Source organism: Mesoplodon densirostris, chromosome 9 (assembly GCF_025265405.1).
Source record: "Mesoplodon densirostris isolate mMesDen1 chromosome 9, mMesDen1 primary haplotype, whole genome shotgun sequence".
In the NCBI taxonomy this organism is placed as follows: domain Eukaryota; kingdom Metazoa; phylum Chordata; class Mammalia; order Artiodactyla; family Ziphiidae; genus Mesoplodon; species Mesoplodon densirostris.
Genome location: NC_082669.1, coordinates 61574634 through 61602063, shown reverse-complemented (window position 1 = coordinate 61602063; position 27430 = coordinate 61574634). Strand labels below are relative to the sequence as shown.

Genomic DNA, 27430 nt, shown 5'->3' with positions numbered 1-27430 from the left:
AGAAGTAAATTATTTAAGGAAAAATAAATTGTATTATTATACTTAAATAATTAACACACAAAAGACATATTTGGATGCTGGTTTTAATTTCCCCAGTAGTCTTCATGAAGGTTTTGTAGTTGATGGCAATGGTGCTTTTCCCTTCTGCTTAGCAGCCTTTCCCATTTTTATCTGAAAATTTAAAATATTTGTTGATATAATAATTTGTAAAACATCCTAAAGAAAAAAAAAGGTTGCACATACCTCATTTGGGTTCATGTCTTATTTATCACAGCCATTTTACACAGTTACTTAGTGGTTATTAAGCTGCTAAATACTAAAGCCACAATCTGATTGTTGAAGGGACCTAACTGCATTTTTAAAATATGGTTTGTTGGGGTATGCAAGCTCCCAACTCCTCTCCCTCCTGTGTTTCCTCTCTTCTTCTCTCTCAGAGACAGGGCAGACTTCAGTAACACCTTAGAGACAGAGAATGGGTCAGAGGGAGGGGGAAGAGGCAGACAGTCTCACTTCCACACACACACCCCTTCACACACACAGCCCAGCACACGGGAGAGATTTGAGGAGTGCTGACTGAACAGAGGACTCAGAGAATGAGCACAAAAGCAAGAACCCTGCAGAGAGAGGTCCTGTCAAGGGCTCTGTCTCTATCTCAGTGTGTGAGTGTGTGTGTTTGCGTGTGTGTGTGTGTCTGTATCTCAAACACAAAGAACGACAAAATTTTTTAATTAAAAACGTAATCAGGGACTACCCTGGTGGCGAAGTGGTTAAGAATCCACCTGCCAATGCAGGGACACGGGTTCAAGCCCTGGTCCGGGAAGATCCCACATGCTGTGAAACAACTAAGCCTGTGTGCCACAACTACTGAGCCTGCACTCTAGAGCCTGCGAGCCACAACTACTAAGCCCGCATACTGCAATTACTGAAGCCCGCGTGCCTAGAGCCCGTGCTCCACAACAGAAGCCGCCACAACTAGAGAAAGCCTGCACACAGCAACAAAGACCCAACACAGCCAAAAATAATAAATAAATAAATAATTTTAAAGTCATCAAGTACTGTTTGATTTCAACTTTACAAAAGCATTTTAACAAAAATAACATATAATGAATATTGCTTTGGAGAAAGGATTAAATTAATTTTAATTGCCACTAAAGTTAAAAAAAAGAAAAGCTTAAATGCCTAACCTTACATCCAGCCTATGCACATTCCCTACAGCGTTACAGGATACACCTAATCCAGTTGGATTATCTCTGGAACACATACTGCTTAAAGGACAGTTACCTATAATTCTGATTTCTACATTTCAACAGTTACCTTCCTGAAGGTTGTCCTTCTCCACTGTAACTGAAACAAAGAAGAAGCTTGCATACCCTAAGCAGCAGCCTTCTGATCTTTTAGAAACATATAAACCCTTTCCTTGGGGAAAAAAAAAAAAAGACTCCATAGAACACAAAACCCACCTTCCTTTTACTGCCACTCACACTCACACACACCAATTCCAAGGCAGCACCACTGCCTTACCCCTGCAAAAGAAGGGGAGAGAAAAGATGGGGCATGGTGGGTGGCAGCAAGGCCTCTTACCTCCTAATATGACGGGAATAATACAAAGAAACCAGAAGAGGCCTGGCAAAACCAGTCTACCCAATCTCACCAAACTGCAAGTAACCTCCTAAAAATAAAAGTGAATGAACCTCACCTCTGTCTCTTCCCCATTTTCTCCCTCTCTCTCTCCTCTTTGAGTTGGCTGGGAACCTCATTCAAAAATCATACACTCGGGACTTCACTTGCGGTCCAGTGGTTAAGATTCCACACTTATCTGCAGGGTGCACGAGTTCGATCCCTGGTCAGGGAACTAAGATACTGCATGCTGCGCGGCACGGCCAAAAAAATAAATAAATAAAAATCGTACACTCATATCACTCTTGTACACTGTAAAGGTCAACAGGCCATCTGAAGGACCCCCAAAGAACACTCTGTTCTGAGGCAAAGATTATGGGCCTCAGAGTCAGAAGAATACCTGAATCCTACCTCTACTGTTGATTAACCATCTGAGGCAAACTACTAACCAACAGTTTTGCCTTTGTAAAAAAGGTCATAGTAAGAGGCACTATGTAATAGGGTTGTTCTAAAGGTTTAAATAAAATTTTATATATTCATATATATATATATATAAAAATCTAGGTACTTAATAAGCACTCAAATGCTAATCCCCTTACCCCTCTCATTTAGGGCGAAGTGTTACATTTGCAGTAACATCAAAAAAGATCAAATATGCTAAACAAATTTAAAAAGCCAAAGCAGCGTTTACTCATTTCAAATAGTACTTAGCAAATACATCCACCTAATACATTATCCAAAGAGCAAAAACACCTCCTCTTTCTCCTCCCTAATTTTTTAAAATTCTTTTATACAGCAGGTCCTTATTAGTCATCAATTTTATACACATCAGTGTATACATGTCAATCCCAATTGCCCAATTCATCACACCACCACCCCGACACCCCTGCAGCTTTCCCCGTTTGGTGGCCATACATTTGTTCTCTACATCTGTGTCTCAATTTCTGCCCTGCAAACTGGTTCATCTGTACCATTTTTCTAGGTTCCACATATATGAGTTAATATACGATATTTGTTTTTCTTTTTCTGACTTACTTCACTGTGTATGACAGTCTCTACATCCATCCATCTCTCAACAAATGACCCAATTTCGTTCCTTTTTATGGCTGAGTAATATTCCATTGTATATATGTACCACATGTTCTTTATCCATTCGTCTGTCGATTGGCATTTAGGTTGCTTCCATGACCTGGCTACTGTAAATACTGCTGCAATGAACATTGGGGTGCATTTGTCTTTTTGAATTATGGTTTTCTCTGGGTATATGCCCAGTAGTGGGATTGCTGGATCATATGATAATTTTATATTTATTTTTTTAAGGAACCCCCATACTGTTCTCCATAGTGGCTGTATAAATTTACATCCCCACCAACAGTGCAAGACAGTTCCCTTTTCCCCACACCCTCTCCAGCATTTGTTGTTTGTAGATTTTCTGATGATGCCCATTCTAACTGGTGTGAGGTGATACCTCATTGCAGTTTTGATTTGCATTTCTCTAATAATTAGTGATGTTGAGCAGCTTTTCATGTGCCTCTTGGCCATCTGTATGTCTTCTCTGGAGAAATGTCTATTTAGGTCTTCTGCCCAGTTTTGGATTGGGTTGTTTGTTTTTTTAATATTGAGCTGCATGAGCTGTTTATATATTTTGGAGATTAATCCTTTGTCCATTGATTCATTTGCAAATATTTTCTCCCATTCTGAGGGTTGTCTTTTCATCTTATTTATGGTTTCATTTGCTGTGCAAAAGCTTTTAAGTTTCATTAGGTCCCATTTGTTGATTTTTGTTTTTATTTCCATTACTCTAGGAGGTGGATCAAAATAGATCTTGCTGTGATTTATGTCAAAGAGTGTTCTTCCTATGTTTTCCTCTAAGAGTTTTATAGTGTCCGGTCTTACATTTAGGTCTGTGATCCATTTTAAGTTTATTTTTGTGTATGGTGTTAGGGAGTGTTCTAATTTCATTCTTTTACATGTAGCTTTCCAGTTTTCCCAGCACCACTTACTGAAGAGACTGTCTTTTCTCCATTGTATATCCTTGCCTCCTTTGTCATACATTAGTTGACCATAGGTGTGTGGGTTTATCTCTGGGCTTTCTATCTTGTTCCATTGATCTATGTTTATGTTTTTGTGCCAGTACCATATTGTCTTGATTACTGTAGCTTTATAGTACAGTCTGAAGTCAGGGAGTCTGATTCCTCCAGCTCCATTTATTTCCCTCAAGACTGCTTTGGCTATTCGAGGTCTTTTGTGTCTCCATACAAATTTTAAGATTTCTTGTTCTACTTCCATAAAAAATACCATGGGTAATTTGACAGGGATTGCATTGAATCTGTAGATTGCTTTGGGTAGTATAGTCATTTTCACAATATTGATTCTTCCAATCCAAGAACATGGTATATCTCTCCATCTGTTGGTATCATCTTTAATTCCTTTCATCAGTCTCTTATAGCTTTCTTTTTTTTTTTTTTTTTTTTTTTTTTTTTTTTTTTTTTTGGTATGCGGGCCTCTCACTGTTGTGGCCTCCCCCGTTGCGGAGCACAGGCTCCGGACGCGCAGGCTCCGGACGCGCAGGCTCAGCGGCCATGGCTCACGGGCCCAGCCGCTCCGCGGCATATGGGATCCTCCCAGACCGGGGCACGAACCCGTATCCCCTGCATCGGCAGGCGGACTCTCAACCACTTGCGCCACCAGGGAGGCCCATCTTATAGCTTTCTGTATACAGGTCTTTTGTCTCCTTAGGTAGGTTTATTCCTAGGTATTTTATTCTTTTTGTTGCAATGGTAAATGAGAGTGTTTCCTTAATTTCTCTTTCAGATTTTTCATCATTAGTGTATTGGAAGGCAAGAGATTTCTGTGCATTAATTTTGTATCCTGCAACTTTACCAAATTCATTGATTAGCTCTAGTAGTTTTCTGGTGGCATCTTCAGGATTCTCTATGTATAGTATCACGTAATCTGCAAACAGTGACAGTTTTACTTCTTCTTTTCCAATTTGTATTCCTTTTATTTATTTTTCTTCTCTGATTCATGGCTAGTACTTCCAAAACTATGTTGAATAATAGTGGTGAGAGTGGACATCCTTGTCTTGTTCCTGATGGGTTTGTCATATATGGCCTTTATTATGTTGAGGTAGGTTCCCTCCATGCCCACTTTCTGGAGAGTTTTTATCATAAATGGGTGTTGAATTTTGTCAAAAGCTTTTTCTGCATCTATGGAGATGATCATATAGTTTTTGTTCTTCAATTTGTTAGTAGGGTGTATCACATTGATTGATTTGCATATATTGAAGAATTCTTGCATCCCTGGGATAAAACCCACTTGATTATGGTGTATGATCCTTTAATGTGTTGCTGGATTCTGTTTGCTACTATTTTGTTGAGGATTTTTGCATCTATATTCATCAGTGATATTGGTCTATAATTTTCTTTTTTTGTAGTATCTTTGTCTGGTTTTGGTATTAGGGTGATGGTGGCCTCATAGAATGAGTTTTGGAGTGTTCCTTCCTCTGCAATTTTTTAGAAGAGTTTGAGAAGGATGGGTGTTAGCTCTTCTCTAAATGTTTGATAGAATTCATCTGTGAAGCCATCTGGTCCTGGACTTTTGTTTGTTGGAAGATATTTAATCATAGTTTCAATTTCATTACTTGTGATTGGTCTGTTCATATTTTCTATTTCTTCCTGGTTCAGTCTTGGAAGGTTATACCTTTCTAAGAATTTGTCCATTTCTTCCAGGTTGTCCATTTTATTGGCATAGAGTTGCTTGTAGTAGTCCCTTAGGATGCTTTGTACTTCTGCAGTGTCTGTTGTAACTTCTCCTTTTTCATTTCTAATTTTATTGATTTGAGTCCTCTCCCTCTTTTTCTTGATGAGTCTGGCTAATGGTTTATCAATTTTGTTTATCTTCTCAAAGAACCAGCTTTTAGTTTTGTTGAACTTTGCTACTGTTTTCTTTGTTTCTATTTCATTTATTTCTGCTCTGATCTTTATGATTTCTTTCCTTCTGCTAACTTTGGGTTTTGTTTATTCTTCTTTCTCTAGTTCCTTTAGGTGTAAAGTTAGATTGTTTGAGATGCTTCTTGTTTCTTGAGGTAGGCTTGTATAGCTATAAACTTCCCTCTTAGAACTGCTTTTGCTGCATCCCATAGGTTTTGGATCATCATGTTTTCATTGTCATTTGTCTCTAGGTATTTTTTGAGTTCCTCTTTGATTTCTTCAGTGATCTCTTCGCTATTTAGTAACATATTGTTTAGCCTCCATGTGTTTGTGTTTTTCACGTTTTTTCCCTGTAATTCATTTCTAATATCATAGCATTGTGGTCAGAAAAGATGCTTGATATGATTTCAATTTTCTTAAATTTACTGAGGCTTGATGTGTGACCCAAGATGTGATCTATCCTGGAGAATGTTCCATGGGCACTTGGGAAGAAAGTGTAATCTGCAATTTTGGGATGGAATGTCCTATAAATATCAATTAAATCTATCTGGTCTATTGTGTCATTTAAAGCTTCTGTTTCCTTATTTATTTTCATTTTGGATGATCTGTCCATTGGTGTAAGTGAGGTGTTAAAAGTCCCCCACTATTATTGTGTTACTGTCGATTTCCTCTTTTATAGCTGTTAGCACGTGCCTTACGTATTGAGGTGCTCCTATGTTGGGTGCATATATATTTATAATTGTTATATCTTCTTCTTGGATTGACCCCTAGATCATTATGTAGTGTCCTTCCTTGTCTCTGGTAACATTCTTTATTTTAAAGTCGATTTTATCTGATATGAATATTGCTACTCCAGCTTTCTTCTGATTTCCATTTGCATGGAATATCTTTTTCCATCCCCTCACTTTCAGTCTGTATGTCTCCCTAGGTCTGAAGTGGGTCTCTTGTAGACAGCATATATATGGGTCTTGTTTTTGTATCCATTCAGCAAGCCTGTGTCTTTTGGTTGGAGCATTTAATCCATTCACGTTTAAGGTAATTATCGATATGTATGTTCCTATGACCATTTTCTCAATTGTTTTGGGTTTGTTTTTGTAGGTCCTTTTCTTCTCTTGTGTTTCCCATTTACAGAAGTTCCTTTAGCATTTGTTGTAGAGCTGCTTTGGTGGTGCTGAATCCTCTTAGCTTTTGCTTGTCTGTAAAGCTTTTGATTTCTCCATCGAATGTGAATGAGATCCTTGCCGGGTACAGTAATCTTGGTTGTAGGTTCTTCCCTTTCATCACTTTCAGTATATCATGCCACTCCCTTTTGGCTTGTAGAGTTTCTGCTGAGAAATCAGCTGTTAACCTTATGGGAATTCCCTTGTATCCTATTTGTCGTTTTTCCCTTGCTGCTTTCAATAATTTTTCTTTGTCTTTAATTTTTGCCAATTTGATTACTATGTGTCTCGGCGTGTTTCTCCTTGGGCTTATCCTGTATGGGACTCTCTGCACTTCCTGGACTTGGGTGGCTATTTCCCTTTGCATGTTAGGGAAGTTTTCAACTATAATCTCTTCAAATATTTTCTCTGGTCCTTTCTCTCTCTCTTCTTCTGGGACTCCTATAATGCAAATGTTGTTGCATTTAATGTTGTCCCAGAGGTCTCTTAGGCTGTCTTCATTCCTTTTCATTCTTTTTTCTTTATTCCATTCCACAGCAGCGAGTTCCACCATTCTGTCTTCCAGGTCATTTATCCATTCTTCTGCCTCAGTTATTCTGCTATTGATTCCTTCTCGTGTAGATTTCATTTCAGTTATTGTATTGTTCATCTCTGTTTGTTTGTTCTTTAATTCTTCTAAGTCTTTGTTAAACATCTCTTGCATCTTCTCGATCTTTGCCTCCATTCTTTTTCTGAGGTCCTGGATCATCTTCATTATCATTATTCTGAATTCTTTTTCTGGAAGGTTGCCTATGTCTGCTTCATTTAGTTGATTTTCTGCGGTTTTATCTTGTTCCTTCATCTGGTACATAGCCCTCTGCCTTTTCATCTTGTCTGTCTTTCTGTGAATGTGGTTTTTGTTCCACAAGCTGCAGGATTGTAGCTCTTCTTGCTTCTGCTGTTTGCCCTCTCCTTAATTTTTTTTTAATTTCCTGGCATTAACTCAGTGTCTTGCACCTAGCTGACCTTTAATAATTGTTTCCTTAATAAAATTCTCCTTTATTGAGGAAAAGAGACCAAAGGCCATCCACAATTGAAGAAAATAATTTGACCTGATATATTACAGAAGCTAAAAAGCAACTCTTTAACAATATGTAAAAGTAGGTAGCGAACTATGTTACCACAAAGGCTTCAATTATCAAAACCAATTGACACTAATCATAGATTCTTCCCCACACCCAATGATACCAATGAGTAGCAAAGGATACAAGCAAAACCAGATTCAGATGTAGCACTGCTTTCTAAAGGGGCCCTGAACCCATCAGATTTAGTTTCCTAATCATCCTTTTTCCCTCAATGGTGCTTGTCATAGTTTTTTGGAGTAAAAGATGAGTACTAACAACGTGTATGATACATGTCAGCTCAGAGGAAGTTGTTTAGGTTTGAGTTTCTTAGGTTTTATACTCCATTCATCACACAGGCTGGAGAGGTTATAAACTGTATCTCATAAATCCATAAATTACACAGTCTGAAGAGTTATAAACCACATCCTATAAATCCATAAACTCTAGGTCTATTTATAATAAGCAGACTGTATGGGCCAGGTATATCCCCTAAAACATTCACAGATAAGAACTATCCCCTTTACCTTGCCACAAGCAAATACCATCAGCATGTTTTTCAAGGCAGTCAACACTACCCAAGCTCCTGGAGGAGGGAAGGAAGGAGTTCTAGAACACTGTCCCTCATAAGCCTATGAGGAAAAAAAGTTCATCTGTGAATGTGTGTGTTCTAAGAACACAGATTGATTTGATTAAAAGTCTATCCTTGATGATGCTGCAAACATAGCCTCTTGTTTCCTCACTCTATTTCATCCTCTCCCCTGAAATTCTACCACCACCTCTTTCTCTTAGATCAGAGCTTTCCAAAAGAACTTTCTGCACTGCCCAACAAGGTAGCCACTAGCCACATGTGGCTACTGAGACCCTGAAACGTGGCTAGTGTGACTGAGGAAATAATTTTTAATTTATTTAAATGTAGACATATATAGCCACATATGATGAATGGCTATAGCACAGACAATATTTATCACTGCCTTAAGTCATACCAAGGACTGTCCCCCTTTACTTTAAAATTCTTCATTAGGAAAGACATGCTAATCTCTCTGTCCCCTACTCACTTCCTCTGCTCTTGGATGGTGAATTTATTTAATGGTCTCCTTTTTCCACACCTTTAGTTACTCAACAAGCTCTTGTTTAAGAGTTGTAGAGAATACAACAAAAAGTGATGAGTGTCTTTACTTTCATGGCACTTACTACCTAGTCAGAGAGGCAATGAATGCCCACAAAGCAACTATGAAATAATCCTAAGGAAAGCACTTTGGGGAATGTACCATATGGCTGGATGCAATCCCCCATGCCTCATCAAGCCAGCATCCCCTCACCTGGCAATAAACAAGAACAAAACAAAACTTTCAAATATGAACACTGACATGAAACACATCACATGTGTAAGTAGATGATGTGTGAAAGCAAATATCAATTATACCTGTATTTATCTTTTCAATTTTCCATAAATATTTATTGAAGACGTTATGTACAAGGCACTGTACTTAGTTCTGGGGAAAATACAGATAATAAAAAATACTATACTTATCCCCAAGCAGTTTATGGTGTGGTGGTGAACTGATGAAAATTATCATTACTGAAAGCAGGGAACACATCAACACTGTAGTTGTTGAGCCCTGAAAATTGTTAAAATATGTTTATGTTTAGTGTTCTGCTTCTTAAAGGCTATTGGGTAATTCTAACTTGAGTCTGCCTATACCTAGAAGCCACTAAGGAGAAGAAATACTATACAGTAAGAATTCAATATACAGGGACTTCCCTGGTGGCCCAGTGGTTAAGAATCTGCCTGCCAATGCAGGGGAAATGGGTTCGATCCCTGGTCCAGGAAGAGCCCACATGTCACGGAACAACTAAGCCTGTGCACCACAACTACTGAGCCTGCGCTCTAGAGCCCACAATCCACAACTAATAAGCCCACATGCCACAAATACTGAAGCCCGCATGCCTAGAGCCCGTGTTCTGCAACAAGAGAAGCCACCGCAATGAGAAGCTCGCACACCGCAACAAAGAGTAGGCCCTACTCACTGCAACCAGAGAAAGCCCACACACAGCGATGAAGACTCAACGCAGCCAAAAATAAATAAATTACTTAATTTAAAAAAAAGAATTCAGGGCCTCCCTGGTGGCGCAGTGGTTAAGAGTCCGCCTGCCGATGCAGGGGATACGGGTTCGTGCCCCGGTCTGGGAGGATCCCATATGCCGCGGAGTGGCTGGGCCCGTGAGCCATGGCCGCTGGGCCTGCGCATCCGGAGCCTGTGCTCCGCAACGGGAGAGGCCACAACAGTGAGAGGCCCGCATACCGCAAAAAGAAAAAAAAAAAAAAAAGAATTCAATATATATATAATTTACAAATCTGCTCAGGTTGATCTTTATTATTGACAATTTTATGTGTATATTTAGTCAATCTTTATGACCTCCATAAATTATCATATTCATTAGTCCTGTTTCTCTCTGAATTGTTCTAAATAAGCCTCAAGGCCTAACACTAGCTATTAGTAGACGTTATAAATTATTTTTAATGATGATCCACAATCAATATATAGTTGTTCTACAGTGCCTCTGTTACAAGTAAATGCTTAATGTAAGCAGGTTTTCCTACAGACTTACCCTTTCCTGGTATCGCCTTTCAAAGAAAGCCATATCGTCCTCTTCAGGTTTCCTTAAGGAAGAAACTTGACTGCTTGTACCTATTAGTAAGGAAAAAAAAAAAATCTAAGTACAGTTGACCCTTGAACAACATGGGTTTGCACTGTGTATCCACTTATACTCAGATTTTTTTCAATAAATACCTACTACACTACTGCATGCTCCTGGGTTGGCTGAATCTGCAGATGTGAACAACCGTGGATACAGAGGAACTGTGGATACAGAGGCCCAGCTGTAAACTTATACGAGGATTTTTCAACTGCACAGGGGTGGGGGTCCCTAACCCAGCTGTGTTGTTCAAGAGTCAACTGTATTCATATAATTATAAATTCTTCTGAAATAAAAAACAGAAAAAAAAACTTTCCTCCTACTGAGTGATTATTTTGTGTTTTTCAAACCAGAAATGATCTAAATGAATCATTGATCCTACTCCCTCTTTTTCAGAAAGCAGGGCATCATAAGACAAAAGTAATGTTCATTGGTAAACATTCTCCAAATATTCAAGTGGTTCATATTAAATAACACCATATAGCTATTTCACATCAGAGCTCATTTAGCTTTGTTCAACTACTTTTTAAATTTTATAGCTAGAAATTCATGTAACACTGTAACAGATAATGTGCAGAAGTAACTATTGAAGGTTTGCACTAAGGTCTGAATGTTTGTGTTCCTGCCCCCTCCCCCCACCACCCAAAATTCATATGTTGAAATCCTAATGCCCAATGTGATGGTCCTAGGAGGTGGGGCCTTTGGGAAGTACTTAGATCATGAGGGTGGAGCATTCATGAATGGGATTAGTGTTCTTATAAAAGAGACCCCATAGAGAGTCCTCAACCCTTCTACCATGTGAGGACACAAGGAGACGGCACTGGCTGTGAATCAGGAAGAGTGCTGTCACCAGAACGCAACCATGCTGGCACCTTTATCTGGGACTTCCCCACCTCCAGAACTGTGAGAAATAAGTTTTTGCTGTTGATAAGCAACCCAGTCTATGGTATTTTGTTACAGCCACCTGAACGGACTAAGAGAGTTTGTGTACGCAACCAAAAGTGATGCTACTTCCTGCTTTGAAATTTTTCAAAACTAAAATAATTTTAACCATTTCCTTGGTATTTACTTTTTTAAAACTTGTCAAGAACTAGTTTATGTGCTGAAAGGAATTTAAAATTGCTTCAGGAAGGAAAATCTGGTTTTCCTTGTAGGTAAGCCAAGCACCTAATTCCATGGAAGAGTTCACCTTCATTTCAGGTGAATGTCTTGGTTGGGTCCCTTCACATCCAAAATAGAATATCAACCTGAACACCTGTTCTTGTTTTTAAAGCATATGATTTCACCCTCAACCAGCAACACAAAAATCATGACTCCAGATGATCACCACAGAGTATAACCACACTGCCAACAACTACCTAATACAAATCTTGTTGAGAAAAACAAGAAAAATTGCTTAGAATATATGCTCTCTATCCATTCGTCTGTAAACCCTGGGTCTTTCCCTGGATCACGCTGGACCATCTGAGCTAAGCTTCTTGCAGAATCACCTTCACTGAGTTACATTTTTTTTTTTTTTTTTTTGCGGTACGCGGGCCTCTCACTGTTGTGGCCTCTCCCACGGTGGAGCACAGGCTCCAGACACGCAGGCTCAGCCGCCATGGCTCACGGGCCCAGCCACTCCGCGGCATGTGGGATCTTCCCGGACCGGGGCACAAACCCGTGTCCCCTGCATCACCAGGCGGACTCTCAACCACTGCGCCACCAGGGAAGCCCCTGAGTTACATTTTAATAAATGGTATGTTACCATTTATCTGGTAAAATGGGATATTACCACTTTTATCAAAGGTAAGTATCAGAATTAACCAACCAGAGGCTGCATTTGCTGAAAAAAAGTTTTTAAGAAACTTGGGCTACTGCATCATTGAGGGTCACTACATAAATTTCTTTAAAATCCAGCATTGGGGGGCTTCCCTGGTAGCGCAGTGGTTAAGAATCCACCTGCCAACGTAGGGGACACGGGTTCGATCCCTGGCCCCAGAAAATCCCACATGCCGCGGAGCGACAAAGCCCGTGTGCCACAACTACTGAGCCTGCACTCTAGAGCCTGTGTAGCACAGCCACTGAAGCCCACGTGCCTAGAGCCCATGCTCCTAACAAAGAGAAGCCACTGCAATGAGAAGCCCCCACACCGCAACAAAGAGTAGCCCCCGCTCTCCACAAGTAGAGAAAGCCCGTGCGCAGTAACAAAGACCCAACGCAGCCAAAAATAAAAACAAATAAATAAATAAATTTATAAAAAAAAATAATCCAGCACTGGTACAACTTTCATGTGCACCGAGGAATTCATGGCTCCTCCTTTCTAATAAGGAAAAGTATTTAACTGATCTCACCTTCCTTTTTGTACCTTGGCTACCACTACCACTCAGTCAAAACTGCAGCTTAGGGCTTCCCTGGTGGCGCAGTGGTTGAGGGCCTGCCTGCCGATGCGGGGGACACAGGTTTGTGCCCCGGTCTGGGAATATTCCACATGCCGTGGAGCAGCTAGGCCCGTGAGCCATGGCCGCTGGGCCCGTGCGTCCGGAGCCTGTGCTCCACAATGGGAGAGGCCACAGCAGTGAGAGGCCCGCATACGACAAAAAAACAAAAAAAAAAAAAACAAAAAAAACCCCTGCAGCTTAATGTAATAGTTACATCAACTTTGAAAGTTGACAGAACTCACAGATATAGAGAATGAACTAGTGGTCAGCAGTGGGAAGAGGGAAGTTGGGGAGGGGCAAGATAGGGGAAGGGGATTAAGAGATAGAAACTACTACATATAAATAAGCTACAAGGATACATCGTACAGCATAGGAAATATAGCCAATATTTTATAATAACTTTAAATAGAGTATATTCTATACAAATTCTGAATCACTATGTTGTATACCTGAAAGGAATATAATACTGTAAATCAACTATACCTCACTAAAAAAAAGTGACACAATTGTGTCCTTTTCTTTTGTTTTGATTTCTTACTTCTACCTACATTTTATAATAACTTCATTGTGCAAGTCCCTTGCTCAAAAAGTCAGTGTACATGAAAAGGTTGTATGAAAACACAAATAGATCAAAGAAAATTCTCATTTCAGAATATTTTAAAATATTAAATACCTCATAAATCAAACAAATTCCTTCTTCGTTTTTATTATTGTTTTCAATAAAGGAAATAGAATACTTAAGAATGTATAAAAATGAACTTTATTCATTTTTATGTGCAATTTATAAATGGTAAAACCTTGCTAATCTATAATTATCAAGGGATTACACCTTGTTTGCGAGAGCCTAAAGGATCAAGGCAATTAGTCCACTAGAGGGCTCTCTTATTCAGATCAAAGCAATAACATGTACCAGAATAAGGTTTTAAAACTCCAAAGTTTTGTATTATCAGAATCCTCATAATTCCAAGATTTAACAATTTTTCCCAATTAAAATGAAGATTCTTGCTTTTTCTCAGTGCCTGGCCAATATAAAAGTGAAATGACAATCAAATTGTGATAATACTGGAAAAAAAGAGTAATCTGGAAAATGTATCAATCTATATTCTTTACTACATCCAAAAATATTTCTCAATTTAATTTCATTACCATCTGTTAGTGTTTCTGGAGAAGAGCTAGATGATGCTTGAAATGCTTTTAGAAATGGGTGGTCCATGGCTGTAACTGGAGAGTCTAAAAATTCACCTGAAGGTGCACCTGAGAACAAAATATGTGAGGAATGAAAATTAAATCTTTATTTGTTAGGATACAAAGAAGTTATTTCAGATGTGAAATAAATTAGAACCCCAAGCAGAATCATTAGAAAAATCCTTTCTATACAATGAAAATTTTTGTTTATATAAATTTTTGTTTATATAAATTTTTGCCATATAAAGTAAAGGCAAATGGATAAAAGTACTTCTGCATTTCTCAGAGACCTTTCTCACAGAAAAAAAATATGCACGAATGTAATTGTATGTCAGCAAAGAAGTATAAGACCTTAACATAATCACAAAACATTATCAAAAGCAAGACATTCAGAATTAAAAAACCTCTAGTTCAAGAGGATAGAATAAGTGTATTTTTCCTCTATTCCTTACTGGGAAACCATCTAAAAACAAAATATGAAAAAATAAAGAAAACTTCTTCAATGAAATGAGGAAACAATCACAATCCTAAACCACAAACTACAAAGACCAACTGCTACATTCACTTTTGGACCGAAAGGAAGGAAGCTGCAGAAAAAATTAATAAGTCCTCTACTACTTCACAAACCACCCCTCCCCCACATGCCTATCCCCATCCACAGGTAGAGAGAAGGAAATAAACTCTTAGTCCTTTCCTATAAAGTGAATAGTGTGGGACAATTGCTCAGCCTTTCAGATTCCTGCACCCCACCTTCCCCAGCTCCTCCCTCTTGTGACCTGTGGGAAGATCAGAGAAGGGGGCTCAGGTCCAGCCAGGTCCTTGTGTATTCTCTGGTGGCCGTATGCGCTACTGATCTCAAACGCTAAAGGCTGGCAAAAGTTGCAATTTAGTCTCTCAGCTTGGTAGGGCCTGGTAGCCTCAAACGCTCTCACTAGAAGTACAGACCTCTCAGCTGCCTGCCACTTTTTCTACCGAATCCCCCAGAGCTCAGGGGAACCACATCTAGCTCTGCTCTGCAGTCACCTTTGCCCCTTGCTATGATAGATGCTACGGCAGGCCCACTGCCTCACTGCTCCCCTGCCTTCCAAGCACCCCACAGGAGCTGGGAATTACTATGGGCTCCTTCAGTATCACAAAGGAACAAATTCCAGCAAAAGATCATCTCTGTCCAGGACTCTACATGGCTAATGGAGCAGACGTCCCTCTGCTCCGGGCTCCCCTACATCTAAAATCAAGACAAAAACATCTTATGTTTCCTCTCCTCATTCTCATCTTTCTTCACCCCACCTTCCAGAAGAGGCCAGAAGGAAAAGGTTTTTTGTCTTTATATTATAAAGATACTTAAGTGATAAAATACCAGAAGTCACAAAAAGGCAAAGATGCCAGCTACTACCACTATTACTTAGCATTGTTCTAAAAGTACCAGTCATTCTGATTAGTCAAAGAGTAAGAAGAGTCACAAATATTGGAAAGGAAGAAGCAAAACTATCATTACAGTTGACCTTTGAACTGTGCAGGGGTTAAGGGTGCCAACCCTTCACGCAGTCAAAATCCACATATAACTTTACAGTCAGCCTTCTGTATCCATGGTTCCACATCTGCAGATTCAACCAACTACAGATTGTATAGTATCATAGTGTTTGCTACTGAAAAAAAATCCATGTATAAATGGACCCTTGCAGTTCAAAGCCCTGTTGCTCAAGGGTCAACTGTATATGCAAAATCAACTAAAGATATACATTTAAAATCTTAAGATTAAGTAATAATGACTGGTAACAAAAGCAGCATACAGCATTTCCCTTTTCATAAGCAAACAATAATCAGCTAGAAATATGGAAGGGAAAAATCCATATATGATAGCTATAAAAACGATGAAATATCTAGAAATAAAATTAAGAATTGTGCAGGACTTCCATGAAGTTAACTTCAGAATTCCACTAAGCTACACAGAAGAAGACAAAGAAATGAAGAGACTCAATATTTTAAAACAGCAAATCTTCCTATATTAATCTACATATTCAACTAAAATAATAGAATGTTTTGTAATAATAGAATGTTTTTAAAAAACATTGCCAAAGTTCTGAAAGAATTAAAAGGGAAGAATAGGTCAGGAAAATTCTAAAGTAAAAAAATGAAGTCATACATATTAATTTATTATAAAGCTGTAGTAATGAAAACAATATGGTAGTCACACAGAAATAGACAATAATGAGGCTGACTAATAAGCCCAGAACAATTTTGGGGGTGAACCCAGTCCTACCACTTACTAGCTGAATAACACAGAACAAGATGTTTTACTACTCTGTGCTGAATTTCCTCGTCTGCAAAAAGGATTAATAATAGCACCTAACTCAGAGTTGTTGTGAGGATTAAATGAGGTAATAGATATAGAGAGGCTGGAACAAGCCTCACAGTACAAAGTCGTAATTATCATCAACAACATCATTACCATCATTTTTTGTTTGCCACTGATAACTGGGTTTTCTGTAACTGTTGCATGAGCCTAATATGATCATGTATCCATAAAAATTGAAAAAGGATTTATTTATGGAATTTAACAAGCTAGTTATAAAATAACCTAGAAGAGAAAATGCACAAATATATCAAGGCAATTCTGAAAAATGAACACAAACAGGAAGAATTTACCATACCAATTATCAAAGCACACTATGAAGAACGATAATTAAAAATACGAAATATTGGCACAAAATATGCAATTAGGCCAATGGCACAAAATAGAAAGTATGATAGAATATGGTAAAGGTAAAGTTTCAAATTATTTGGGAAAAACTGTGTTTGTTTAACTTGCCAATGATTTAGACAAAAACTGAAGTTATACACACCTCACACTTTCACAAAAAATAAATTCCAGATACATAAGAAAGCTAAACATAAAAGCAAAAAAATTAAGCATTAAATGAGCATTAAGCATTAAATGAAGGAGAATGCTTAATGAAAATTAAGCATTAAATGAAGGAGAACATATTTATAAAATTAGAGTAGGGAAGGCCTGCTTCCTACATTTAAAAACTGTAAAACAACAACAATAAGAAGTAAAAAACCCAAAAGACAAATGACATATTGGAAGAAAATATCTGCAAAATAAATACAAAGGATTAGTATACAGAATATATAAGAAGACTTCTTATAAATCAATGAGAAAATATAAAAACATAAAAATGAGCAAAGTATATGGACAGACAATTCACAGAAAGTAAAACGGCCACTAAATATAAGAATACTCTCATCTCACTAATAATGAGGGAAATCAACTGAACTGAAACAATGATAACATTTTCACACATTAGACTGGCAAAAAAACTAAGTTTAATGACATCAATGATCAGCATAAATGTTTGGAAATAGGTAAGCTAAAACATCACTAAAGGAAGTATAAACAAGTACAGCATTTTTGGAAGGCAATTCGACAGAACATATTACAATTTCACATGTGCACACTCTTCAACCCAACAATTCTACTTCTCTCCATCTGCCTTCGAGTCAAATTCACATAGTACACAAGGAAGCAAGTTCAAGGATTTGGGGGGCACGATGTTTGTAAAGGCAAAAAAATAAAATGGAAACAATCTAAATGCCATGAACAAGGAAATGGTTCAGAAAACTGGTATTTATCTATAGTGTGGAATAATATGAAGCAGTTAAAAAATAAGTAGATTTGTATGTCCTGATATAATAGGCCTTCAAAAATTATTCTAAGTTAAAAAAAGTAAACTATAAAAATGTACGTTAAAAAGAGAAATACAAATCAATTGATGACAGCAAATTACCCTCTAGGAAAGAATCTGGGGTTAAGAAAAGTGTTCAAGGGAGACTTGTTTGAATCTATTTTAACAAGAAAATATTCATTTATGTTTTTGAAATTTTTGTAATAAAAAATAAAATACATGCTTTTTATGAAAAAAAAATCCACACACATAGAAGTATTTAAAGTAGATAGGAACCATAGTTCTTTTCCCCAGAAGGATCCAGCTACCTTCAATAGTTTGAGATATATCCAATTAAACTTCTCTGTATATTAACTTAAGTTTTTATATATGCAAGCAGATATATTTGTGTGAATACATGTAGACATACATGCATATGATCATACATTACTACAGACGTGATAATGTGTACACACATGCATATACATACACACATGGACAAAAGCCTATGTTTCCAAAATGAGATGGTTATAATGGCAAAAATTACATACAATAGGATAACAGGTAAACTGTATCATATCAAATAAAACAAATTATTATTCCGCTATTACAAACAATGGGGTTGTGAGTTGGGATTTCGGTACGAGCATTGGGGTAGGAGTGATTTTTTCTCTTATGTTTTCTAATTTTTCTGTAATAATCATACATCGGATAGTGACAATAAAATCTTTTTTAAAAAATAAAAATCAAATGAGAGACCATTTTTTGAAAATAACATGAAGAACTTAAAGTGCAAAACAAATACAAGGCTTCACTATTGTTAGCACACGTAACACATATTGTGTTAGCACAATATGACAAGCTCACAGTTCATATATCATCACTTACCAATTCCACTGTCATCTAATCGCATGTAGTCTTCTGCCAGCGAGCTAAAGCCAGTTAATCCTCCCATTGCTGCATAAGGAACGTCCTGTCCCACCGGTTTTCTCTGAGCCAGTCTTTCTTGCTTAGTTTCCACTACTGTGTCATGGGCATATGCAGGCTGACCACAAGCACAAGTGAAGCAACTATGGAATCCTGAACACTTAGAACCTGAATCAAGATGTAAACCAAGTTAAACGTTTTAAAATGTAGGTAATGAGCTGTATGCCCTATAAACCACTTAGCTTGGCCAAAATCACCTGAATCTGGATCCCTCATACACTGTGCTCTGGCCCCTGTACGTCTTACCCCTAGCCCCTGAATTCACTCCCTCCCAGCCACTGCTCTTACTTTTAAAAGATGTTAAAGTGGTAAGAGAGTACGTAGCAAAAAAAAAAAAATTGGAAAAATCAATCAGGACTAAAGGAAACTGAGCTGAACATTGGAGAGCCAGGAAACACAGGCCCTCTCCTCAAATACTGAGTTAAAAGCAGGTATGGAGGGACAGCCCAGTGGTGAAGAAATAATGTGGAAATGTCTCTGTGGGTCAATTCCCCATAAAAGCCATATTGGAAGGCCAACCCAAAGACACAGAAAGATGCAACAGAATACTGTTTAACAACAAAAAGGAAAGAAGTACTGATGCATGTTACAGCATGGATGAATCATAAAAACGTACACTAAGTGAAAGATGCTAATCAGAAAAGACCACATACTCTATGATTCCACTTATATGAAATGTCTAGAACAGGCAAATCCACAGAGACAGAAAGTAGATTATTGGTCGTCTAGAGCTGAGGGGAGGAAGAAATAAGGAATGACTACTAATTGATATGGAATTTCTTTTTGGGGTGATGAAAATATTCTAAAATTTATTGTGGTGATGGGTGCACAACTCTGTGAATATATTAAAAAACATTAGGTTGTACCCTCAAAATGGATGAATTATATAGTATGTGAATTATATCAATAAAATTACTGTTTGTTAAAAAAAAAAAAAAAAAAGCCACATTGAAATGGAGTCCAGAATACACCATTAACAAAATCTTTACACACTCACACTTCTGACAAATGTGTATGGGAACCAAGGCACATAATAAATAAGTTTTATTCAAATACTTCCATACTTTATCATGAAACATATTTATTTCTGCCACTGTCATTAAAAATGTTTTATAACATATTTCATCATAAGATTTCAATTCAAGATACTACAAAAAGAACTGGAAAAACTATCTCCTGAAGAAAAATATTTTACCTATTTTTAAAAAAATCCTACCTAGGGCTTCTTTGGTTGCACAGTGGCTAAGAATCCGCCTGCCAATGCAGGGGACACGGGTTCAAGACTTGGTCTGGGAAGATCCCACATGCCGCAGAGCAACTAAGCCCATGTGCCACAACTACTGAGCCTGCACTCTAGAGTCCGTGAACCACAACTACTGAGCCCATGTGCCACAGCTACTGAAGCCCGCGTGCCTAGAGCCCGAGCTCTGCAACAAGAGAAGCCACCTCAATGAGAAGCCAGCACACCGCAACAAAGAATAGCCCCAGCTAGCCAAAACTAGAGAAAGCCAGTGTGCAGCAATGAAGACCCAATGCAGCCAAAAATAAATAAGTAAAAATAAAATAAAAATTTTAAAAGAATTTAAAAAATATATCCTATCTATTTCAAAGGGTTTTTAAAAGGATGATGAAGAGAAAGGGTATATATGGGATGGTGGCTGGGATTTGGGTATAGGTATTGAGATAAGGGTGCTATTGCCTACAAAGTATTAAAAGCATCATGTTACATTTTGTTTTTCCCATCAACCTATGACTTAGGCAATAACATAATAATCTGCCAGCAAATTATACAAATTTTTTAGACTTATAAAATCCTTTTTAAGGATTATTATTCTGTAAATAGAATTCAGTTGGTAAAACGTCCATGATTCAAAAATTTGAATCAGATCACGTCTAGTGATTCTTTAAAATCTATTACTATTACTTAACTTATTTGAATTACATGAGATTAAGGTTGAGATTAGAGATTAAGGTTGATGACTGCAAAGCATATAAATAACTGAGATTTTCCACAAAAATAAAATTTTAGAGTAGCTATCCATCATCCTAGTTGTTTAATGTAACTGTAGCTGAATGAAACTGGCACAGAGACACATTAAACATTCAATAAGGAGATAAAAGTATTCTGTCTGTGTGTTTATCATAATGTAACTCACAGGCATTGCACATAAAGCCAGGCCCAGCACTATGCTGATTAGCAAAGTGCTTGCACCTGCAGCGAATGGGCTGCATGCCATTCAGAGGCACGTAGAGGTAAGCCCTGCATGGGCAGCCCGTCACTTGACAAGGCAGACTGATGGGGCGCTGCTGAGGAATCGTTTCAAAGTCAGTTTTATGTTGCTTATACCTAAAAAAAAAAAAGAGAGAAGAAATAAAAGCACAATGCAGGTACTGCCAGAAATGACAACTGCTGTTCTGTTAAATGCAAAATGATTCTTTTTCATTTTTATTTTTGTTTCATTGTTCTTATCAGTAAAGTTGAAAATACACTCCCCTGCATGCAGTATTTGTCAGCTATGTTGCTTTGGTCAGATAAAATCTTTACCCACCTAGATTTTTATTTTTAATTATTTAAGAAGAATTTTCACAACAATATACAAAGAAATAGCAAATAATTCTCTTAAAATACCACTACAGATTCTTTAATACAGAAGCACAACCCAAGAGTATGAAAAAACTTCTTCATGAAAATTTTTTATCAAAGTGCATTATTTACATTTATTTTCACAGATTTGCTACTTAAAATTGAAATAAGTTCAATAAATGTATAATAACGCTATTTATTTTAATATAATTTATTTTTTAACTTTAAACTTGAAAATAAATTATCAACGCCTTTCAAAGCCAAAGCTCTTTGTTAAAATGCTGTACGTAATTTTCTCAGGCTTCCTTCTCATTAAGTGATACTCAGTAAAATAATATTAAATTTATTATTCTCAATATTATCCTAGGTAATAGAAGTTAAAATAACAATGAGATAGCATTTTTCACTTAGCAAAGAGAGCCAAAGTTTTCTTAACTGTACAAATTTCACAATGCTGTCAAGAGTGTTACAAAAAAACCAATCCCATTTAATAGGGTTTCAAGAAACATAAAAAGATGCATCCTTTAACCTAGATGGTTCATTTTTGAAGAATATACCATGTATATATTCCATGTATATAAAGAGCTTTGTGCATAAGGATAGCATTAGCAACAGTACTTACAAAAGCAATATATATAAAGCATACTCATAATAAGGGAATGGATAAGTATATTACTAGAAGACAGTTTTCAAACTCTTTTACCAGTGAAAACTTTTCTTCAAATAAAATCTTTCACAGAACCATAATACTATACAAAATAGATAAAAGCAGAATTGGTTAAAGCAAGGCAAAGAGCCATAATTGGAGTCTGTCCTTCCCCTAACCTGCCCTTCCACCTGGTACGCCCCTGAGACTCCGTCATAGCTCTGGGGAAAACACAGTGAACACCACTGGACTAGCTGGAATATCAAGCAGGTATTAAAAATCTTGTTTGCAATTACTACGAACCATGTGGAAACATTTCCGTGATTCTGTAATGAAAAACTGGTTCAATATTTATACATACATATAATTAACAACTAAATGAACTATGTAAAGAAAAAAGTACATGAACATAGTAAAACATATTAACAAAAGCTGGCTTTAGGTGGTGAGTCTTCTTCCTACGTTTCTATATATTCCTCATTTTCCTTAAATAACCAATGTTTCACATCCATAATAGGGAAAAATTAATTTAGACAGAGATCTCACTGAGTGACTGGTACTAAAGAACTTTTCCATCCGAGTGGGGTTGGGTCACTTTTGAAGGTTAATTCCATGCTGTACAATTATACATAGATATGAGACTGGCACTAAATTTTTACAAGGATAAATGATAAAACTAACATAAAATTACCAAAGTCCTCTTCATTTCTGAAAGATATCAACATAACCCTCATCCTCCATTCCTCCACAGTGTTTTTATCTGGGGTTGCTAGACAAATTTCAAGTCAATCTATACACAACATTACTTATCCTAGCAACTGCCTAATAACCTCCAGCAAACTGCAAGTCTGTAAACAGCAACTACACAGAGTACCTCAGGAAAGAGCCCCAGAAACTATCAGAACAGGGCGGCTCTCCCATGGTTCCTTTGGAACAGAAAATTGAAGTCGTTACCTAAAACCACGTAATAGTTTCTGTGATTTTTCCTTGAAGCAGCTTTGTCCTTTTGAGCTTTACAACTAAGACCTGTGACTCATAAAATTTAAAGTAGAACAGGATAAACAGAGCAAAATGCAAACCTCAGGTATAGGTAACACACATCAATGGTTGGAGCCTCATGTATTTACTTTCCTCCATGTGCTTTTCTCAGAAGACAATCACTTGTAATAAAAAGCTGTGTGCTTGTATTTTTGTTTAAAGAAAGGTATATATATATATATATATATATATATATATATATATATATATATATATGTACACACACACACACACACATACACACACACACAGAGTTGACCCCTGAACAATACAGGTTTAAACTGTAGATTTTTTTTTCAGTAAATATGCAGTAGGCCCTCAGTATCCATGGCTTCCTCATCTGGGCATTAAACCAACGACGTATTGTGTTCCTACTATGTTTATGATCTGAGGGTGGCTGAATCCACATCCGCAGACAGGAGGGCCCAGCTATGGGACTCGAGCTTCCCCAGATTTTGGTATCAGCAGTGGGTCCTGGAACCAATCCTTCACAGGCATATGTGTGTGTGTGTGTGTGTGTGTGTGTGTGTGTGTGTAAATAAAAGAGAAAGGTATTCATACAACACACTTAAAATGTAAAGGGAGATTAGTAAATGTGAGGAGAAATGCTTCTATTTGTAGATTGGTAACCTATTGGTAACCTATTTGTAGATAGTAGATTTGACTCAAGCAACTCTAAAATCAGTTCTGCATAACTTATGTAAGCTGAAGAATGGCTATGTGGGGGTCGATTACACCATACTCTCCAATACTGAGTGTGTCTGAAAATGTTCAGAATGAAAGGTGAAAATGAAAAAATAAAATAAACTCTTTCTGCAGAGAAAAAAATAAAAATAAAATCAGTTCTGCAGCCTGATGACCCATCCTCTACTACCTTGTCCAGTGGTGGGAGAGGCAGACTCTGCTCTCCAGCCTAACTGAAAGACCCCTGGCAAAGCCACAGGGGCACCAATATCCTTCTAACCAATGGTAAGAGAAAAGATGCTTAAGGTGATAGACTCCATAATGAGTTCTAATAGGATACAACAGAAATTTTTAAAATATAGCCCCAAAAAACCTTAAATAATTTCTGGCATATTATTGGTATATAAAGGCCTGTTTTCAAATGTTTCCCAATTATCACCAGTAATGGTATTTATAGAAGGAAGATATGCTCTGCTACAGTTTTATACTTCCTAATCACCAGAAACCTTAGCAATAAAATATCTTACCTATGGGTACAAAAACACAGTGTCTCTGGACCCACAAGTTTACAATCCATTCCAGTAGGTGATCGCCAGCTCACGAATAATCTGTTCTGTAAACGCATAGGGAAGACTTTTCTTTTGTATTCTTCATATTCTTCAGGAGTAAAAAGTTTCCCTCCATCATCCTCACCAACAATTCTACAACAAAAAAATACTTCTCTTAAGCCTTGTGCATTTATTTTCCAGGTTAAAAATACTAAAATTAAACTATACTTGTATAGTCAAAGGAAACGCTGCTTCGGCTTTGTTTTTTTACTTAGGCTCATGTTAATAGCAAAATTACACACAATAGTAATAAAGCTTTTGCTTCCCATATAAAAGAGAATTATGAATAAGAAAGTCAATGAATTCATAACATCTGATTTCAATGATCCAGGTTTACCACTAGAGAATTACCACATATTCATCTCAGTTTCTCCTTTGATTCTGAAGCAAACATGCTCATTTTTCACATTAAAAGCCGGAGCCTAAACTGCTAAAAAATTCTAATATTTTCCTCCTTAAAAAATAGTCTCCCCCAAAAAAACAAATGGTACAAAAAACATCGACGCTGAAGACAACATGACTAATGCCCACACCTGACTCCAAACCCTGGCCAGGAGTTTAAACTAAGATGGGACCCACAAACACCCTTGGATCTGCACCAGCTCAAACCCAACATATGCACTGAGTAATGAGGTGCAGTATTGTTTAATTCCAGAAGACCGACCTCAAAATTTTATGGGAAAAATTAAGCCAACACTATTTCTTAATTTCTTAGGAAATTAAGAATTGGACTCCCTGGAGGAAAAGGAAGCACAATTAAAATTGAAGAAATATCTCCTTGAAAATACCCCCTTTAGAAGTCATGAAAAGTGTTGTTTGCAGAATGCTACATAATTTTTGGTGTAATCCATACTCTTTTCCATACTTTCAAGCCTTTAGCTGAGGTAGATAAATAAAACCAACTCAGAGGCTATGAAACCATTACAAGCTTCTTCCTTACTTAAATAATTTAGATACACAATAGTAAAAAAAATAAAAACAAAGGGCATTTTATTCTGAGATAAGTTTTGGGCCACTTCACTTTATTATAGCTACCAAGAAGTATACCAACAGGTACTAAAAAGACCTTAAGCTCAATGCATATCTTTAAAGAAAGAGATCATTTGATTTTAAGTTCTAAACCAGTGAGGCTCAAACTTTATTTACAGAATCCCCAAGAAATCTAGTTCAAATGCAGATTCAGATTAAAATGCCTGAAGAGGGCCTGGTGATGCTCCCTAGTGATGCCATGACTGCTACACTTTGAGCAGCAAGCCCTTAACTTTTAGAGAATTATTCCAGGTAGTTTATGTTTGAAAAATAATTTCCTCCCAGGCCCTAACATTTTCTGGGCCAGGCAAGAGACTACAACTGAAGGCCCACATTCCACATACCTGAATATCTAAATATCTAAGTTATCAGTCAACATCAGGACCCAGCAACTTGCTCCCAGGACAATGTAAGACTTGGAGCCTCAAAGAGCCCGCTCTGCCCTACGTGAGGGCTGGGTGGAAGCTGTTCTGGGCACAAGTCTCCTGCATTACCCGAAACAGGAATGAGGCCTGACCCATCAAGCTTCTCACCCTCACTTTTTCTGGCTCAGAATTACCAAGACATTTCTAGGCATTACCCAAAAGTATGTCACCTAGACAGCCAGAGGGAAGTGCAGCCAGATAGGAACTCATTTGCCCAAGTAATTTGGGGCGACCACCTTTAAGCAGAGCAACTCCTCTGGCTTGGGTTTCAGGCCACTCAAACTTCCCAGGTGAGGATAGGATCCTCGTCTCACTTCCCCCTTACACACACACACACACACACACACACACACACACACACACACACACACACACGCCTCAACTCCCCTTCCTCCTGCCTGTCCCTCTCCAGTAATTCCCACTCACCCAGTTTCCCAACTGTCAAAAACAAATACCGTATTCTAACACATATATATGGAATCTAAGAAAAAAAAAAGGTCATGAAGAACCTAGGAGTAAGACGGGAATAAAGACACAGACCTACTAGAGCATGGACTTGAGGATATGGGGAGGGGGAAGGGTAAGCTGTGACAAAGTGAGAGAGTGGCATGGACATATATACACTACCAAACATAAAATAGATAGCTAGTGGGAAGTAGCCGCATAGCACAAGGAGGTCAGCTCGGTGGTTTGTGACCACGTAGAGGGGTGGGATAGGGAGGGTGGGAGGGAGGGAGACGCAAGAGGGAAGAGATATGGAGATATATGTATATGTATAACTGATTCACTTTGTTATTAAGCACAAACTAACACACCATTGTAAAGCAATTATACTCCAATAAAGATATTAAAAAAAAAAAACCTTTCTTGGGAGACCGAAAAAACACATCGCTACAGGTGCATTGGTCTTTGTCAGGGCCCCAGGGAGTGAATCACTCCCTAAAGCCCTAGGAGCGGCTGCACTTCCAGTTTCCAGAGAAGAGTTTCTCCAGAACCACCAACACCACACCAGTGTCTTTCTCTTAAAACCAGCCCCTCGGGGGTGGGAGCATGTTTAGAAGTTCACGACTTACCCTATTACTAAGTTAACATGCAAACTTGATGTCTGCTCTTACAGGCCCCGAGTACTCAATGTGTAATCTACACTGGCAGTTTAGAAGAAAATAAAGGATCTTTGCATAAATCTAGTTAATAATCCTTCCTCAAAGAGGTCAGAGCGGGAGGCCTTTTAAATTGCCTCGGAAGAAACTTATTAGAATAGAACTGCGTGTCAGTACAATATTTAATTACAGAAAGAGAAAACCTGCAATTGAAAACCTGCAATTAATGTAAGCCTCCCCCACCAGCCCGGGAAGGGATTCCGGGAGCCCCCGCGAGCCAGCGCTGGGCCCCTGCCTGCGCCTCCAGCGCTCCTCCCGCGAGGGGGACCGGGCCCGCCCGCGCCTCCAGAGCTCCTCCAGCGAGAGGGGCCGGGCCTGCCCGGGGTCTCCTGGCCCCGCGGAGCCGCCGCCTCACCTCCGGTACTCCATGTACATGTCCACGGCCGCCGCGCCGCCAGCGGGCAACGTCAGCCGCTCCATGGCGGGCGGGAACCGGGAGGCGCCGGCTCTGGGGCCCCAGCCTGCCCTGCGCATGTGAGCAGAACCCTGA

General features: G+C 38.2%; 1 protein-coding gene across 2 annotated transcripts; it reads right to left on the bottom strand.

Moving 5' to 3' along the window:
• FAM221A (family with sequence similarity 221 member A) lies at positions 1–27430 on the bottom strand. 2 transcript variants are annotated; one of them, XM_060108442.1, is made up of 7 exons: positions 27296–27430; positions 24246–24419; positions 20923–21113; positions 18668–18874; positions 14076–14183; positions 10423–10502; positions 1–171 (listed from the first exon to the last, which is right to left on the bottom strand). In XM_060108442.1, the coding sequence occupies exons 1-7, from the start codon at positions 27412–27414 to the stop codon at positions 103–105; spliced, it is 948 nt and encodes a 315-aa protein (XP_059964425.1). In that variant the 5' UTR covers positions 27415–27430; the 3' UTR covers positions 1–102. The 2 variants fall into 2 exon arrangements, with proteins under 2 accessions (XP_059964425.1, XP_059964426.1); XM_060108443.1 differs by lacking the exon at positions 14076–14183.

Coding starts and splice junctions, on each gene's coding strand:
- FAM221A (XM_060108442.1), bottom strand. CDS start 27,414: ATGCGCAGGGCAGGCTGGGGCCCCAGAGCCGGCGCCTCCCGGTTCCCG. Junction 24,420..27,295: donor ATGTACATGGAGTACCGGAG/GTGAGGCGGCGG, acceptor TTTTTGTTGTAG/AATTGTTGGTGAGGATGATG. Junction 10,503..14,075: donor TCCAGAAACACTAACAGATG/GTAATGAAATTA, acceptor CCTTACTAATAG/GTACAAGCAGTCAAGTTTCT.